Below are 19,585 nucleotides of genomic sequence, written 5' to 3' on the forward strand. Positions count from 1 at the left end.
CTTGGGTAGTATGGCCATTTTCATGATATTGATTCTTCCTATCCATGAGCATGGAATGTTCTTCCATTTGTTTGTGTCCTCTTTTATTTCATTGAGCAGTGGTTTGTAGTTCTCTTTGAATTAATTCCCTCCCACAGGGGTTTCTTTTTTATCAGTCTTGCTAGCGGTCTATTTTGTTGATCTGTTCAAAAAATCAGCTCCTGGATTCACTGATTTTTTCAAGGTTTTTTTTGTGTCTCTATCTCCTTCAGTTCTACTCTGATCTTAGTTATTTCTTGCCTTCTGCTAGCTTTTGAATGTGTTTGCTCTTGCTTCTCTAGTTCTTTTAATTGTGATGTTAGGATGTCGATTTTAGATCTTTCCTAGTTTCTCTAGTGGGCATTTAGTGCTGTAAATTTCCCTCTACACACTGCTTTAAATGTGTCTCAGAGATTCCGGTATGTTGTGTCTTTGTTCTCATTGGTTTCAAAGAACACTTTTATTTCTGCCTTCATTTTGTTATTTACCCAGTAGTGTTGACACATTTTTAATGTAGAATTAAAGTTAATGAACCATTTTTTCTGGAAATCAACTGTATTTTGGTTTCACTGCCTACTGAATATAGTATTTTAGCTGGTTTCTCAAGGTTAAGATTTCCAACTTCTCGCCAATAACCTACAGGTATCTCAAACAAGTGATGATCTCAGGAATGTGAATAATTGGCAGGAAAATGGGAAAGATATGGCAGGTTACAGAAAGAACAAAAAGAAGATCCAAGTTGTTAACCACTGTTGTCAATACACTACTGTAATTTTTTTCTAAATTTGAAAAACTTTATATTGTAAAAGAAACAAGTAATCATTCTGAAACCTAAGAACAAAAATCAAAAGACCTTAAAACAAGCTTGAGAAAATCTGTCACAAGGCAAAATTTTATTTTTTCAAGTTACAAAAATAAGAGCATGTCAAAAATACAGTCTAGTCCTTATAAGAGTAGTTCCAGCCATTTAAAAGTTATACAGAGTTTGGAAAAAGCAATTTATATAGAAGTCTTAAAACACACAACAATCGTGAACAATATGCACCGTTCAATGTAGTTATTGCTAGTTATATGCAGCTTTTACTTGACATTATTCTCCATAAGGGAAAGGACAGCATTTGGGCATTCTGACTGTTGCTGCTAAAGCTGTGGTTTTGGAAAATCAATCCAAAATAAGAATAAGCTCACTATGAGTAGAATAAAATGTGTAAGTTTCAATCAGTACCACAAGGAAGCATGGTTTAAATTTGAGTTCCATACAATTCTACGTAATTCTATTTTGTTACTATAACAGAAACACAGTGTATAGTTTTGGGCAAGAGTAAATGAATTACTGGTTTTATAATTAAGTGAAAAGAAACAGTTTTTGGTTGCTATGTAGAAACAAAGCTGGCATATCTAGCTTATAAACATTAAAAAATGGAAAAGATATTTAATGTTTAAGCAAAAGCGAATCTAGGTTTTTTACCTTTAGAAATTGAGAGATAAAGTTAAGCATTTTGTTCTTTTGAGGATTATCATGAAGATTTGCTATTCTCCATTTTCTTTTTAAAAAGACAATGAGTTAGCCACATAGCAGAAACATATTTTAAAACAGATCTATTTGCTCAATGTCATATGGAAGAACAAATCACAAAATTAAATAATTCTACCTTTAAATAACTAAAGATAATGCAGTTGACAGTACAAAGCACCGGGAAAAAATCACTTATTTGGGGGATGTGTCATACATAAGAAACTTTGGGCCTAAAGTTCACATGGAAGACTTAAAATTTAAGGGTGTCACCAAAAGATAACAATGGCTTTGACTCCAACTCTCATGTTAGATCCTGTTAAAAGGTTAGGTTTATTGCTGTTATTTTACCCCAGTAAGTTCTTGAATAAATGGAGATATACATTGATGATAAGTATGAGGTGAAGTGAAAAGATCTAAAAATATTAGTCTTAGAACAAAAATGACACCCATGATCATTTGGCAAGGATACTTATTAACTTAGTGATTTAAATCCTAAAAATAAGCTACAGTTTTAGGAGGTAGAAAACAAGTACCAACAGTTTACTATTTGGCCACCCTCCTTACTTTTGGCTTCAGCCTTGGATTTCTATTTCTCATTCCCTATTCTCCTGTTAAAGCTATTTGTTGTACTACCACTCATTACCTAAATGTATAGACCTGAAGCTGCCAAGAAAAATCTTTTTAGGAAGCTTTGTTTTTAAGCCACAAAATGCACCCAATACTCAGATATCAACTGAGAATGTTTTGTACCTCTCTAGTTGATTAATTTACTTCATAAGAAAACATGTCAAAATAAAAAAATCACTTAAAATGAAAAAAGACTACTGAACATCTCTATATGCAATTCCACTATGTCAGAGTAGTTATGTAAACCTAAATCTGTACTATTTTCACTGAACTGATTTGAAAAAGTCATATATTAAAATGGCATTACCAGTGTTAACTGAAAACAGGCAATGTGTTTTACTACAAAATTAACCTAATAACCAAAAAACTTCACTTCTTCCCAGAGCATTATATTGTGGTGACATCCCATAGATAATATTATAAAAGGATTTTATTTTTGCAATAGGCTGGGTTCACAGTGAGTATGTTAGTACCAAGATCGTGTGCTTAATATTACTGTAAGAATGTCATTATTGGAATGTATATAAGGCATGTAAAAAAATAGCTTTAAAGCTCTTAGAGGTCAATGCTCCAAACTGGCAGCTGCTAGAAAAGGTGCTGATAGGAATAGAAAATATTAAAGAAATTTAGTTTCAGCACATATTATTAGTGCTTCTACAATCAAAATAATTCACATAAATTTCAGTTGCTGGAACTAATGGACCAAATGAGAATGGACTTTTGCCCCTTTAACTACTAGACCAATCTTGAAAACGGAAGCAATCACTTGCAATCTTCCACACAGTATTGTTGGGAGTGGACTGAGCAGTCAGCAGGAAGTTCTGGTTGAAGTAATGTTGTTTGTTTCCATCAAACTTCACAGTTCCACTGGTCACAACAAGAACTGTAGTTTGGGACTGAGTTGCTTGCTCTTTACCCACATTAAAAAAAGAGAACAGGTCATTTTCTATCTCTAAATAAGCAGATTTTTAGGCTTAAAATACACTGTTTATGGACTAATGCTTAAAAATGTTTTCATAAACTTTCTGTCCCTTGAGCATAATCTTAAGCATGCATACCCAAATCCAGAAAACTAAATACTCATTCAAAGATATTAAAATTATTTTCAGTCCAGAAAACTTTGAGATACTCTAGTTTTAAAATGAGGGGGGCTTATATCTAGCATAGGACCATTTCCTTCATATATATATATATATATATATATATAAATATTTCAGAATTAATATTTCAGTTTTCTAACAGAGCTTATTCATGTTTTGCTTCTTAAACTATTGTTCTTTTCAGAAATTATAAAGGAAAAAAAAATCACCCTAAACTACAATTTAAGGCACTTAGGACCCCACCTAGAGGTTATATTCAACTGTATCCATCTACCTGGAATCAAATTGTCTTGTCAAAAGTCATCCTTTCACATAACAGAGTAAATTTCTGTGAAATATTAATAGATTGTAAGATACTGAAACACATTAATCAGAGATATGGTATAATTGTACTCTGGAGACATTTCAGGGTCCAGCAGGCAACTATTTCGAGATATCAGATAATCTTTCCCCTCTATTTACAAAAGTCACATTTAATCTCAATTTTACATACAACTTTTAATAAGCCAAAATCACACAATCCATCAAAACCTAGCAGTGGAAAGAATCTGAAGGAAGACCAAAGTTTGACTGGACAGTTAAATTTTTCATAATATTTAACTTGCTCAAATAAGTAAATAGTTCTACCACTGAAAGTTTCTCGCTGCTTTTGGTGTAAAAGCTCAGTGCTTACTAAAGGAAAACAAAGGAAGCATCTTGAAAGACATGATCTTACCATGAACTGGTTGGCAATCTAACATATTGACCTGGAACTCACTAGAAGGCAATGTGTCAAAAAAATTATTTAGGGCATCCAGCCCTGAAACAGCATTTCCATTCCATATTAAGGTGGCCTTGTCTAGATACAGCCTGGTTAGTGCCTAAAAAGAAAGACAAATTTTAAAAAGGGAAATAATTCTGCTTCTAGATAAAAATTTTATAGAAATGGATTAAAATATTACAGATTGTATATAAACAATTTTTGTAGTTCTACCTTCATCTCCACTCCACTTGCTCCATCTCCACTGGAAACCAATGTGAACAAAACGTCTGTCTTATAATCTTGGCCTTAAATAAATATCATCTTACTCTTTATAAACTAGGCAGTAAAATATATTTTTTCACATTTCACTTTAGACACAATAAAACCTTGCACCCAATTAAGTTCTGCTTTCTGTATTAAAATGAATTAAATGATCACAAATTCCAAGCATATGCAGCTCCAAGCCAGTTTTAGTGTGTCTTCCTTTTGTAATTATGAGAATTAACAAAGTTTTTGATCACGCCCTACCTGTAACCTTTAATGCTAGTGGCTATATACATGAAACATTTAATATTTGCATGTGTTAGAAAGAATTAGTTCATTACTTCCACTTTTTAGAGAAGAGGTCTGTGTTTTCTTAAAATTTATTCTGTTTTTTAAAAACCTTGAGACAGGGTCCCGCTCTATTGCTTCAGGCTGGTCTCAAACTCTTGGGGTCAAGAAATCCTCTTGCCTCAGTCTCCCAAGTAGCTGGGGTTACAGGCATGTCACACCATGCTCGGCTATAGTACTACTCTATTAGTGTACTTAGTTCAAAAGAATCATGAGTACTTGCTAAAGCAGAGACTTTGATAAGTCAAGTAAGTTAAGGCCCGAATGAGGCAGAAATTCAACAGTTAAAACTCTGGGGTCACAAGACACACTATCAGCTTATAATTCTATAATGTAATTTGGGTTAAAAGGCCGGGCGGGCACAGTGGCTCGCGCCTGTAATCCCAGCACTTTGGGAGGCTGAGGTGCGTGGATCACGAGGTAAGGAGTTCAAGACCAGCCTGGTCAAGATGGTGAAACCCCATCTCCACTAAAACTACAAAAATTAGCCGGGCACGGTCGCAGATGCCTGTAATCCCAGCTACTCGGGAGGCTGGGGCAGGAGAATCGTTTGAACCTGGGCGGCAGAGGTTGCAGCAAGCCAAGATCGTGCCACTGCACTCCAGCCTGGGCGACAGAGTGAGACTCCATCTCAAAAAAAAAAAAAAAAGTCAACACATACCTTGACACTGGTAATAAACTATGTTGTCTTTTTTTTTCTACTTTATTTTTTGAAAGCAATAAGGTACAATACACATTCAAGGCAAGGCACAATAAACATCCATTGTCACATCCCTTTTCCCTGACATCAAATATCAGTACAAGAAACTTCTTTTATCTCTTGCCTTAAAAAATAGGTTTTTACCTGACAAAAACAAGCAATGGGGAAAGGATTCCCTATTTAATAAATGGTGTTGGGAAAACTGGCTAGCCATATGCAGAAAACTGAAACTGGACCCCATCCTTACACTTTATTCAAAGATTAACTCAAGATGGATGAAACACTTAGAAGACGTAACACCCAAACCATAAAACTCTACAAGAAAACCTAGGCAATATCATTCAAGACATAGGCATGGGCAAAGAGTTCATGACTGAAACACCAAAAGTAATGGCAACAAAAGCCAAAATAGACAAATGGGATCTAATTAAACTAAAGAGCTTCCGCACAGCAAAATAAACTATCATCAGAGTGGACAGGCAACCTACAGAATGGGAGAAAAATTTTGCAATCTATCCATTTGACAAAGGTCTAATATTCAGAATCTACAGGAACTTAAATAAATTTACAAGAAAAAAACAACCCCATCAAAAAGTGGGTGAAGGATGTGAACAGACACTGTTCAAAAGAAGACATTTATGTGGCCAACAAGCATGAAAAAAGCGCCTCATCACTTGTCATTAGAGAAATGCAAATCGAAACCACAATGAGATACCATCTCAGGCCAGTTAGAATGGTGATCATTAAAAAGTCAGGAAACAACAGGTGCTGAAGAGGATGTGGAGAAATAGAAATGCTTTTACACTGTTGGTGAGAGTGTAAATTAGTTCAACCATTGTGGAAGACAGTGTGGCAATTCCTCAAGAATCTAGAACCAGAAATACCATTTGACCCAGCAATCCCACTTCTGGGTATATACCCAAAGGATTATAAATCATTCTACTATAAAGACACATGCACACATATGTTTATTTCAGCACTATTCACAATAGCAAAGACTTGGAACCAACCCAAATGCCCATCAATGTTAGACTGGATAAAGAAAATGTGGCACATATACAGCATGGACTACTATACAGCCATAAAAAAAGGGATGAGTTCATGTCCTTTGCAGGGACATGGATAAAGCTGGAAACCATCATTCTCAGCAAACTAACACAGAGACAGAAAACCAAACACCACATGTTTTCACTCATAAGTGGGAGTTGAACAATGAGAACACATGGACACAGGGAGGGAAGTATCACACACACCCAGGCCTGTCAGGGGGTGGGGGGCTAGGGGAGGGATAGCATTAGGAGAAATACCTAATGTAGATGACGGGTTGATGGGTGCAGCAAACCACCATGGTACCTGTATACGTATGTAACAAACCTGCACGTTCTGCACATGTATCCCAGAACTTAAAGTATATATATATATATATAAAATCCCATGTTTAATAAATGGGTTTTATACAAAAAATAGGTTTTTAGAGATAGGGTATTAACTTTTGCAGCTGCAGGATAGAAGTAGTTCTCCAAAGCACAGTTCTATGCTGGTAAGAGACCTAGACAAGACTCACTTGACTACATACTGACATAATTACTTAAAAGATACGGTGCAGGGATAAGTTGCAATGAAAAAGCTGATGAAATCTCGATCTGCTGAGGACTTAATATTATCCATGCTACATGCATACTTTTTGTGGGTGTAAGCTATACTTTTGAACCATAATCAGAAATTACCTATAAATATATGAAATAAAAGGGGCGAATCAGGAAATATTCCCAGTAATGACCGACCCCTCCATTAGCACTAATACTACCTTAACCATATTGGTTAACTGATGGAACTAAGAAAAGGAAACATATTTAAGTGAATATATGCTGGGCCCAATGTTAAGTGCGGTATTTTAATTAATTCATACTTACCAACCTGAAAAGAAAATGAGGTTAAGGGAAAATGACAGCTTGCTCCAGGTTAAAAAACTAGGTAAAGGTAAACCTGGGATATGATTCCAGAGCCCATGTTCCCATGAATGCCATACCAATCCTTCCCTGAGCAATTTGCTTTTAAAGGGTAAGTCCACAGTTACCACTTATGCAAGGCAGATGAAACGCTGGCTCCAGACACGACCTGGTATTTAATAACGAGTAGTAGTCTAAAAACAGTAGTAGAGTCTATAACACTCACCCGTCTTCTTTTATCCATTGTCTCATAGTAAATATTGACAAACTCCTCAGCAGCTCTACATGCCTGATCTACATAAGTTTTAAAATCCTACAAGAAAAATTCCAGAAGTATAGATTACCAACCTTTTCAACCCCTCACAAACACAAAACCACTGACAGAAGCTGATGATTTATTTCAACCACCATGTAGTTCTATATATAGTCCACATTCTTTCATATAAATTCAGCCATTTTAAAGGCTGGACTCTAAAGTTTGCAATTTTAAAATTTTTCACTAACTTTAAGTGCATGTCTTTAGGACATAATCTTCTCAATGAATCTGAGTCTTTTTCAGTCTCTACATATAAATTTATAATCTTTTCTTGGCAACTAAGTACTTTAGACTTTCAATATTTTACAAACATTCACGGCAATGAAAATGACACCACCTGACCCTTAGAAAAGGAGAGCGAGCGGCGAAAACTGCCACTGAATAAGCTAGGCAAGTGTTTTCTCTTTTCCATGTGAGATGTTAGGGCCAAACTCCAAAGTTGTTGAACGGAACACACACACACACACACACACCCCAAAGTAGTTCAACTACTTGAAAAACTGGCAGCTCCACTTAGGAAACTTTCCCACATTACGTGAACTTTCACTGCTGTTTGCATAAGAACCGTGAAACCGAAGAAAGCAACGCTGTTGGCGTTCGTGCCGGAGAATTAAGGAATACCTTCCTTCTCATTCATTTACGGGGCCCAGTCTATTACAGAATTAAGAACAATGAATCGCCAGTTTCTTTGTCAGGTAACTGAAAGTGATTTTTAGAGAGGAAGATAATCGAGAAAAAGAGAATGCAAGCCATAAACAACAAACCCCAACACCCCCGCCTCTCGCTATTTCGCAGCTCAGGGTCCTTTCCGGGACCAGAAAGCGACCGCAAAACAGGCGGGGTTGGGGCCGGCAGGGCGGGCAGCAAAACGTGGGCCCCGCCCCGCAGTACAGAGAGCCGGGCCGTGATTCGTCACCTATCCACGTGAGCAGCAACGAGACCGCCCCGGAGTCCCTCCAATCAGCCACTGGAGTCCGGCGCCCAGCAGACCTGCCACAGCCCAAGCACTCACCACAGACATGGCCATCGGGGAGCCTGCAGCAGCGTGTTCCGGCAGTGGCGGCGTCACTACCTCCTCACGTGTCCGGCCCCCACAGCTGCGGAATGATCAATACTTATGAAGAGAGCGAAACCCGCCAAACGCACAGAATTTTCCACCCTCCCATTCTCTCCCGGAAGTAGCTCGGTCCGTCGTTAAAAGCACACCGATGTTCCAACCTTAAGTTCCACCTCCCTTCAGTTCCTGCAGATCCCTCCCATCCGCCTTATCTACTTGTTTGATACTTAGTTTAAAATTTAAAAACCACTTCGCTTTTGTAAACATGATACTCAAAAGGAAAGTCCCTTAGTTTTCTACCGACAAGCCTGGGGACAAGCAAAAATGAAAGTGTTCAATTACAGGGACTTTTTTTGCCCCAGGAGGCGGAGCCGAAGTCCTCTGGAGACCAATTCGAAATGCGAGACCTCCTATTCCGTAGCCTATAGGATAAATGGGCGGAGCTTGGGGAAAGGCGTGCATGAATAGTGAACAATTTAGCATTCTGGAACATTCTGGAAGGATCACCCTCACCGAATTACTATGTTTTGGCAGTACGCCTAAAATTACTGTTTCATTTTAACCTAGCCATATTCAACAGGAAAAGTTCATCTAGTTTCCCCATTCTGGCATTTTACAATGTCTTGCAGACACCAACAAAAATTAAGTTCACAGTGCCATTCACCACCTTTTAAGGGCTATTTATTCTGCAAAGTATTCTAACAATAACTAAAATGTCAAGCGCTGATTGTATGTAAGGTGCTTTTCTAATCAGTTTTACATATATCCACTTATTATAACAATGCTGAGGTAATTGCTATTATTTTATCATCTTCATTTTACAGCTAAGATGGAGTGAATCTGCCTACCGTAACAGACTAGTTGAGATTCAAACTCAAGCAATATAACTATCACGGCAATCTAGCTTTGCTCCCCAACACCCCTTAAAAACCTCTCATCCCAAAGCCGCCAACGACTTCTGATTTAAATGGCAAATTAATTAGATGTTGTAGTTTTACCTTGAGTGGCTGGTGTGTGGTCCCTCATAATAGTAACTTCTTCTTTGGTGTCTTTCTCTGTCTCCCTGAGACCAGTGGCTTCTGCACTTTCTCATACTTTTAACCTTTCTCTTTATCTGGCTCTTTTCCTTTTAAGGTAGTGCTAACGGAAGCTGCTTCTCGGCCACTCCGCTTCCGTTTTCCGCTAACCTAACCCCTGACTGGCGTCACTTCCGGTGCATCCCCCCTTTTAAAGCCTCCCTTCTTCCGGGTGATGTAAATTGCTGCCCGTATGCTAATGAATCTTAACAACCTATCCCAAGCCCGCACCGCTTATCTGAGCTCCAGTTACACATATGAATTTTGCTAAACATGAACACGAGTGCACTATAGGCTTCTTAAACTTGTACATGCAAAATTTAAACTCATTATTTCCTCTGCACTTCCAAACTTTTGTGTTCTCCCAGTCGCTTATCTTGAATTCTCGGAATCTTTATTTTTTTGGTTCCCTCTCCTCCTTATCATGATTCATTCAATAAATATTTATCAAGTAGTCACTGTGTGCCAAGGATTGTGCAAGGCTCTGTATATAGAGTGGTGAATAAAATGGACATGTTTCGTATTCTTATGAGGCTCAAAGTGTAATGAGAGTGCTAGACAATAAACATAACATCAATGAGTTACAAAGAAATACTGAGTAACTTGCTTAGTTCCGACCATTCCCTATAGCAATCCTTCTACCCTTCTCCCTCTTCCTTTTTTTTTTTATTTCTTTTTTTTTTTTTTTGAGACGGAGTCTGGCTCTGTGGCTCAGGCTGGAGTGCCGTGGCATGAAGTTGGCTCACTGCCAACCTCCGCCGCCTGGGTTCGAGCAATTCTCTTGCCTCAGCCTCCCGAGTAGAGTAGCTGGGACTACAGGCACGAGCCACCAGGTCCGGCTAACTCTTTTCCTTTTTCTCCCTCTCTCTTTTTGGCTCTCTCCCTCCCTTTCTCCCCCACACTTCTCTCACTTTCCCCGTCTCGTTCTCTCCTCCCTCTCTCCCCCCGAACTTCTATCCCTTTCCCCTTCTCATTCCCCCTCTCATTCTCTCCTCCCACACAAACTTTGATAACTCTATTGCCTATTTTCTTCCAAACTCTCATAATCTTTAAATACCTACCTTGGTCTGATCTGAATTTATTTTCCCAGGCTATTCTCCCAAATTCACCGACACTGGCAAAGTTAACTACTACTGGTTGCCAAGAATGACTGTTGTTTACTGCTTTATTGGTGATTGTTTTTCTTGATTGAGAGATTGTGTTTTATATGATTTCATTCAATCCTCAAGACCCCCAGAAAGGCAGACATTATTATCTAGATTTTTAAAAATTTAAACTTAAGTTTAAAGAAGTTAAGTAAATTGGTTAAGATGATACAGCTAGTGGACCTGGGATTTTCCCCCCAAACTTTCAAATCCCAAAGTCTGCTTTTAGACACTTGGCTATTCATGCATTTACTTATATATTCCTCTTTTGGAACGTTCCCTCCATTTCTACCTGTCCTTCAGGGACCAGTGTAGCAGGACGAGCCGCAGACAAAACTCCTCAGACACCGGATTAAAGAAGGAAGAGGTTTTTTTATTTGGCCGGGAGCATCGGCAGACTCGCGTCTTAAGAGCCGAGCTCCCGGACAGGTGCGATCTTCCCTATGAAGCCTTCCCTTGTTTCATGTCCCCTGAACCCCAACTCTTGTGACCTCTTTAATGGCTGTGAGGGTGGCTATTGGTGTGGAAATAGTGTTGAAAAATATGGGAGGGTTGAAGTACTGGAAAGGGACAGTTGAGTTAGAGGTGGAGGGAGGGCCCAGTTTTGCACTGAATTTTTGCACGAAATTTTGTGCTACAAAGTGGAAACTGCTACATTGTGCTACAAAGATAGGAGACTGGGTAAACTGATAATATAGAAACCAATGATGGGCTCTGGTTGTCAGAGCAGTGAATTTAAAGATATGAAAACTATGTTGCGTGGAGGGGGAGGGAAATGGAAACAAAGTGAATAAGACACGGAGCTGCTCTTCACTAGATAACTGCAAATGTATAAAACTTGGGAAGAATGACTAGGAAGGATGTGAAAGGGCTTTTCTGGGAACACAGCACAGCATTTTGATTAAACACATTGCTGTTGGCACTAGTCTGAGCTCGAATCCTAATCATGCTACTGACTAGTTTTGTGACCTTGGAAAATTACCATTCCATGACTCAAGATTCCTGATCTGTAAAATGGAAATGATATTAGTACATATTTCACAGCATTGCTTTAGGAATTAAATGAGTCAGTGCCTGTCATATAGTTCTTGCTTGAGAAGCATTATTTTCCTACCCATGGCAGAGGAAATTAGGCAGCCACTTATTTGAGAGTATGAGGTGGGGACAGATTAGATAACGTTTGAGGTACTATCTATCTGCACAGTTTAGGAGATGGCTGGTGACCCTGGGATAACAGACTGTAGGAGCAATAAATTGTGTCAGGTAGGATTAAATGAGGCTGTGCTGTGCAGCCAGATCTTCTGATCAAGTGTAAACCTAATGAAATTAATGTTGTTGGGAGTTACCAACATCCCCATCTGAATCTTTGCCTTGCTCAAGACTTGAGCAGAACTAATCTAGAACAAACAGGGAAGTGATCCGAGCAGTCAACCCCTTCCTCTGAGGTCCTTAATTGGCAACTATACTGTTCACATCAAATAGTGCTTTTAAAAGAAAGTTTAATGGAGATATAAATCTCATATCATACAATTCACTTATTTAAAAACCAATTCAGTGGTTTTTAGTATATTTACAGTTATTCAAGCATCACCGCACAACTTTAGAACATTTTTAACACCTCGAAGAGAAACCCCTTTCCCATTAGCAGTCAGTTCCCACTTCCCTTTTTACCCCAGCTCCTAGCAAGCACCAATCTACTTCCTGTCTCTATGTATTTGCCTATCCTGGACATTTCATATAAATGTAATCCTACATTATGTGGTCCTTTGTGTCTGGCTTCTTTCACTTAGCAGAATATTTTCAAGATTCATATACATTGTAGCATATATGAACATTTCATTCTTTTTAATTGCAGAATAATATTCCATGGAATGAGTATAACACATTTTATTTATTCATCCATCTGTTGATGGACATTTGGATGGTTTCTACTTTTTGGCTATTGTAAACAACGTTTCTAGGAACATTCGTGTACAAGTTTTTGTATTGACATGTCCTAGATACCTAGGGGTGTAATTGCTAGTTCATATTGTAATTAATGTTTAATGTTTTAAGGAACTGTCAACCTGCTTTCCACAGTGGCTACAACATTTTACATTTCCACCAGCAAGGCATGAGGGTTCCAATTTCTTGACATCTTCACCAACACTTGTTATTGTCTATATTTTTTATTACAGCTATCTTAATGGGCATTGTGGTTTTGATTTGCATTTCCCTGATACCTAATGATATTGAGCATCTTTTCATGAACTTATTGTCCATTTGTATATCTTCTTTGAAGAAATGTCTATCTAGATTTTTTTGTTTACTTTTAAAATTGGGTTATTTGGCTTTTCGTTATTGAGTTTTGTGTCATATATATAGTTACACGTCCCTGATCAGATATATGATGTACTAATATTTTGTCTCATTTTGTGGGTTATATTTTTGCTATTGTGGAGTTGTTGAGAGATGTCTGGAAGTAGTCGAGTGTGTCAAATTATAATTCTACAAATCCTGGTGTCCTTACAAATATTTAGCAGTTTCTGAATAAATATTCCTCAGATTCTCACAGGTATTTGCTTAACTTCTAGAGTTCTGCAAAAGATTATTTTGACCATTTTTGTCATTGTTTCCATTGCTTTTATGCAGTGGTGGGTTTGCAGAGATGTGCACTCTGCCATTCCAGTAGTCCTGCCTAGATGGTCCTTTTGCATATCCTTTAAAATAAATTATTATAAATAATGCTGCAATGAACATGAGAGTGAAGATATCTTTATGAGGCGATGATTTCATTTCCTTTGGGTATATAGCAGCATTATTCACAATATCCAAGATATGGAAACAACCCAAGTGTCCATCAATGGATGAATGGATAAAGAATCTGTGATTGTGCGTGTGTGTGTGTACATATATATACACACACACAATTGAATATCATTGAACCCTATAAAAGAAAGAAATCCTGTCATTTGCCACAACATGGATGAACTGGAGGACATTATACTAAATAAAGTAAGGTAGACACACAAAAAAATATTGCATGATGTCACATATGTGAAATATGACAAAAAAGTCAAATATATGGAGATAGAGAATAAAATAGTGGTTACAGGGGTGTTGGGGCTGGTAGGGAGAGGAAATGAGTACGTGTAGGTCAAAGGATACGAAGTAGCAGATATGTAGGATGAACAAATCTAAACATCTAATATATAACATGAAGACTGTAATTAATAATAGTGTATTATGTTTAGGAATTTTTCTAAACAAGTAGTTTATAGCTGCTCTTGCCACATGGGAAAAAATGGGTAACTATGTGAAATGATAGATACGATCATTTGATTCACTATGATAACCATTTTATTATATATGTATCTCATAACATCATGTTGTATACCTTAAATACATACCATAAAATGTATTCTAAAAAGACATTATAGTCTGTCTTTTATTATTTGTATACTTAAATTCCTACTATATTTTAAGTTCCCAGGGATAACTATATGTTTTTCGTATATTAAACACTTATACAAACCACTGGCACTGAGAAAAAATCTTACACAAAGTAGGTGGTTAAAATTGAGTGATCAAATCAAATTTCCTCCTCCTTTTAGCTTGTCTCTATCCCCATTCTGAATCCATTCTTAAGGAAGTGAAGGTGTGAATTAATTTCCTATAAAGGAAACTTTTTCCTCCTGTGGCATAGAAGTGAGAGTATAATCCATTTTCGCCTCATTACTTTCCAATTGCCTCCTCTATGGGATATTCACAAGTCTTATCTTCAAAGGAGAACAATTCTTTCAATTCCCTGCTGGAAACTTATTTTTCTTCAAGTAATTATTTGCAGAAGCGAAATGAATAATAAGGCTTTTGTATTGGTTGAGCTCTCAGGTTTTGGGAAGTCCCTCGAAGACACTGGCTTACCCAGTCTGCAAATTTCTTAGAAAAATGTAATTTATAATTGTCAGGATATCATAATGAAAGGTTAAGGCAGAGACATATATTTAATTAACAAGATGAACTAAAATCTGTTTCCTTTTCTCATTTGGTTCTACCTGAGAAGTCTTCTTCATATTAAACATCTGTTTCTTTCTTACCTTCCTCCTTTCATTTAGCCCCAAACTTCTTCCCCCTCCCATGAACTCAGTAAAAAAGAAACAACAAATAGAGAAAACAAAAAGTGACTCTTCCCCACAAAAAATGACAGAAAATGTTAGAGGCTTAACGTAGTGACTCAGTTTTTCTCTGTTACCTTTAAGTATATTTTCTTCTGATATTAAAATAGATCTACTAAATTATTTTAGTATTTGCCTGATATAACATTTTCTTATCATTTTACTTTCAACTTTTTTGAATCCTTATGTTGATGTGTCTTTTGTACATTGCATATAGTCGGATTTTATTTTTTTTGACCTGACTATCTGTTTTTTTAAGAACATGATGTATAATTTGCATGAAGTAATGTTCATAAAGTTTAAGTGTACTGCTGGATTGATTTTACAGAAGTATACCCTCACATAACTACTAACTAACTACGTTAAAACAGAATATTTCTATTGCCCCAGAAAGCTCCTTCCTGTCCACTCCCAGTCAACACTCCCCAAAGGTAACCACTATAGTGACTATCACGATTATAAAAAGCTTTTGTCAGTTATTGAACTTCCTATAAATGGTATTATATAATATGTATTCTTTGACATCTGTCTTCTTTTTGAATTTAAATTTTAATTTTTACTTGACAAATAATAATTGTATATATTTATGAGATATAATGTGATGTTTTGAAATATGTATACATTGTGGAATGATTATATCAAGCTAATTAACATATGCATCACCTCACATACTTTTTTGTAGAGAATATTTAAAAATCTATTCTTGGGGCTGTGTGTGGTGGCTCATGCCTGTAATGCCAGCACTTTGGGAGGCTGAGGCAGGCGGATCTTTTGAGGTAAGGAATTTGAGACCAGCCTGGCCAACATAGTGAAACCCTGCCTCTACTAAAAATACAAAAAAAAAAAATTTAGCTAGGTGTGGTGGTACACACCTGTAATTCCAGCTACTAGGGAGGTTGAGGCAGGACAATCGCTTGAACCCAGGAGATGGAGGTTGCAGTGAGCCGAGATCACGCCACCGCACTCCAGCCTGGGCGACAGAGTGAGACTCTATCTCAGAAAAGAAATCTATTCTTTTAGCAATTTTGAAATATACATTAATAACTGTGGTCACCTTGTTGTGCAATAGACTTTGAAAAACATCTGGCTTCTTAAATTCAACATTAATGTGAGATTTATCCATGTTTTTGCCTTGTAGTTCATTCTTTTTCATTGCTGTGAAATATTTGTATAAATATATCACAGTTTGTCTATTCTCCCATTGACTGACCTTTGTGTTGTTTTTGGTTTGGGGCATTTTTTTTTCTTTTTGAGGCAGGATCTCACTCCAGTGCAGCAGTGCAATCGTAGTTCACTACAACCTCAGACTCCTGGGCTCAAGCAATTCTTCCCCGTCATCCTCCCGGGTCACTAGGGACTGCAGGTGCATGCCACAATACTTGGCTAAATATATTTTTTTAACAGACAGAATCTTGATATATTGCCCAGGATGGTCTCAAACTCCTGGACTCGAGCAATCCTCTTGCCTCCTGGGTATATCTTAAATATCCCCGAGGCTATGAATATTCTTGTATGTGCCTTAAAGTTGGACAAGAGCACTCATTTCTTTCGGGTATATACATAGGAGTGGCACTGCTGCATTATATGGTACACATGTGATCTACTTCAGTAGATTCTGGCACATGGATTTCCAATTGACACCTTCACCAGCAACCTATGAATATCCCAGTTACTTCACATTTTTACCAACACTTGGTATTGTCAGTCCTTTTATTTTTAACTATCTTGATGGATGTGTACTGGTATTTCAGCATGATTTTGATTTGCATGTCCTGATAGGTAATAAGTTGAACTCCTTGTAATATGCTTACTGGCCATTTGTTTGTCCTCTATAGTGAAAGGTCTGAGTGTTTTACCCATTTTTTGAAAAGTTAGGTAGTCTGTTTTTACCTGTTTTTTGAAAAGATAGGTAGCCCGTCTTTTAAAAAAATTAATTTGTAGGGTTTCTCTTAATTCCAGATACAAGTCTTTTGTCATATATATATACACGTATATATACACTATATATAGTAAATGTCTTCCTTAAATCTGTGGCTTACCTTTTTACTGTCTTGATGCCTTTTGATAAACAGAAGCTTTTAATTTTATGAAGTGCAATCTGTCAATTTCTCCTTTCAAATTTACTGTTTTCTGTGTCCTAATGAAGGACTTTTGCTTGCCTGAAGATCCTTAAGATATTACCCTATGCTTTATTAATTTATATTTCACATAATATCTAATCCATCTTAAATATTTTTTTGTGTGTAGTATGAAGCATAGATCTGATGATTCAGGACAATTTACTGAAAAGGCCATTCTTTCCCTCACTAAATTGCAGTGGATGCTTTGCTGTAATTCAGGTAATTGTTTATAAATTACTTGACTTCCTAATCTGTCCATAGATTTCTTTGTCTGTGTTTGCATCACTATCACATTTAAATATTGGAGTTTTAAAATAGGCCTTGAAAACTTGAGGGTGTATAATCTGCCAACTTTGTTCCTCTTTTCCCCCAAATTTGTCTGTACCTGTTTTAGATCTTTTGCATTTCCATATAATTTTTATATATAACTTTTCAATTTCTACACAAAGATATCCTTCGGGGCTTTTAATTTGGATTGCATTCAATCTTAGACCAATTTGCAGAGAATTGATATCTTAACAATATTCACTTTCAAAATCCATGCACATGATGTATCTCTCCATTTATCTAGGTCTTCTTTGATTTCTTTCAGCAATGCTTCATAAAAGAGGTCTTAAACATCGTTCACTAGATTAATTCTCGGATAGCTCATTTTTTATGCTATTGCAAATGATATTGTCTTTTAAAACACGTTCCCATTGTTTGCCATCATTTATTTATTTTAGTTGGGGTCTCATTTTGTCACCCAGGCTGGAGTTCAGTGGTGCAATCATGGCTCACTGCAGCCTCAACCTTCTGGGCTCAAGTAATCCTCCCACTTCAGCCTCCTGAGTAGCTGGGACCGCAGGCATGCGCCACCACGCCTGGCTGAATCTAAAAAAATTATTTGTAGAGACAGGGGTCTCTCTGTGTTGCCCAGGATTGTCTTGAACTCCTGGGCTTAAGCAATCCTCCCCCTTGGATTCCTATAGTGTTGAGATTTCAGGCGTTAGCCATGACATCTTACCTGCTAGACATATGACTCATTCTTATGTGTTAAGCTTTATCCAGAGACTTTGTTAAATTTACTTAAATATTTTCTTTTTTTTTTCTCTTGAGATAGGGTATTGTTCTGTCACCCAGGCTGAAGTGCAGTGGCATGATCATAGCTCACTGCAGCCTTGAACCCCAGGGCTCAAGTGATCCTCCCACCTCAGCCTCTTGAGTAACTAGCACTATAAATGTGTACCACAATGCCTGGTTAATTTTTTATTTTTAAATTTTGTTGTGGAGATGAACGTCTCAATATATTTCCCAGGCTGATCTCAAGTTCCTGACCTCAAGTGCTCCTCCTGCCTTGGCCTTTCAAAGTATTGGGATTACAGGTGTTAGCCAAAGTGCCCAAACTATTTAAACATTTATAATAATTTGTAGATTCTTTTGGATATTTTATGTACATAATCATGTTATCCAAAATAGAGTTTACTTCTTTCTTTACAATCTTTATATCTTAAATTTAACTTTCTTGACTTATCAAACTGATTAGGGTTTCCAGTACAATTTCGAGAAATGGAAATAGTGGTCACTTTTGTTTTGATTCTCATCTCAGGGGAAGAGTTCAATATCTCACCATAAAGTATGATGTCTGGTTTTTAAAAACAACCCTTATTGGATTAGAACATTTCCTTTCTATTCCTAGTTTGGTATTTTTTAAAAAAAATCAAAAACAGATGTTGAATTTTATCATGTGCCACTTCTGCATCCATTGGTGGTTTTACCCTTTATTCATCTAACATAATAAAATACATTGGTTGACTTACAAATGTTAAACCAAGGTTCCATTACTGGTATAAATCTCACTTAGTCATCATTTGTTTTATATATTACTGGATTAATGTAGCTAATATTTTGTTCAAGATTTTTGCATCTACGTTCATGACAGATATTGGCCTGACATTTTCCTTTCTTGCTATATTCTCATTAGGTTTTGGTTTCAGGGTTCCGTTGAGCTCATCAAATATAGCTGGATCAGTTTTCTTTTCTAGTGTTTGCATGATATATATTCCCACCCTTTTTACTCTTGACTTTTCTATATCCTTTTATTTACTTTGAGTCTCTTTTAAGCAGCATGTAGTTGTATTTTTTTTTTTATAAAAGAAGCAGTCTGACAATTGTAGTATTTTAATTGGAGTGTTTAGTCCATTTGCATGTAATTTTTAAATATACTTGGTTTTATAGCTATCATTTTGCTATATGTTCTCTATTTGTCCCGCCCTTTATTTTTCTTTTCTTGACCTCTGTTTTTTTATTCAAGTATTTCTATTCCACTATTTTCTTCTCTATTGCTTTTTAATTATACATTATTTTATAATTCTTTTTCTTGGTTATCTTAGGGATTATGAAAGGCATCCATGACTTATTCCAGTCTATCTTAAATTAGTATTTTTACCATTTCCTGAACATGTGGTATATAA

General features: G+C 36.8%; 1 protein-coding gene across 3 annotated transcripts; it reads right to left on the reverse strand.

Moving 5' to 3' along the window:
* Positions 1-883: 883 nt before the first annotated feature.
* Positions 884-9,841, reverse strand: NXT2 (nuclear transport factor 2-like export factor 2). Of its 3 annotated transcripts, none has more exons than XM_011984527.1 (5): positions 9,636-9,841; positions 8,593-8,677; positions 7,491-7,577; positions 3,977-4,121; positions 884-3,071 (listed from the first exon to the last, which is right to left on the reverse strand). In XM_011984527.1, exons 1-5 carry the CDS (start codon positions 9,728-9,730, stop codon positions 2,890-2,892), a joined length of 594 nt encoding a protein of 197 aa, XP_011839917.1. In that variant the 5' UTR covers positions 9,731-9,841; the 3' UTR covers positions 884-2,889. The 3 variants fall into 3 exon arrangements, with proteins under 3 accessions (XP_011839917.1, XP_011839918.1, XP_011839919.1); XM_011984528.1 differs by lacking the exon at positions 9,636-9,841 and adding an exon at positions 8,799-8,950; XM_011984529.1 differs by lacking the exons at positions 8,593-8,677; positions 9,636-9,841 and adding an exon at positions 8,345-8,490.
* Positions 9,842-19,585: the final 9,744 nt, after the last annotated feature.

The sequence above is a fragment of the Mandrillus leucophaeus genome, unplaced genomic scaffold, assembly GCF_000951045.1.
Source record: "Mandrillus leucophaeus isolate KB7577 unplaced genomic scaffold, Mleu.le_1.0 Scaffold269, whole genome shotgun sequence".
Taxonomy (NCBI): domain Eukaryota; kingdom Metazoa; phylum Chordata; class Mammalia; order Primates; family Cercopithecidae; genus Mandrillus; species Mandrillus leucophaeus.

Coding starts and splice junctions, on each gene's coding strand:
- NXT2 (XM_011984527.1), bottom strand. CDS start 9,730: ATGAGAAAGTGCAGAAGCCACTGGTCTCAGGGAGACAGAGAAAGACAC. Junction 8,678..9,635: donor CCACACACCAGCCACTCAAG/GTAAAACTACAA, acceptor ATCATTCCGCAG/CTGTGGGGGCCGGACACGTG. Junction 7,578..8,592: donor CCCCGATGGCCATGTCTGTG/GTGAGTGCTTGG, acceptor TTTTTCTTGTAG/GATTTTAAAACTTATGTAGA.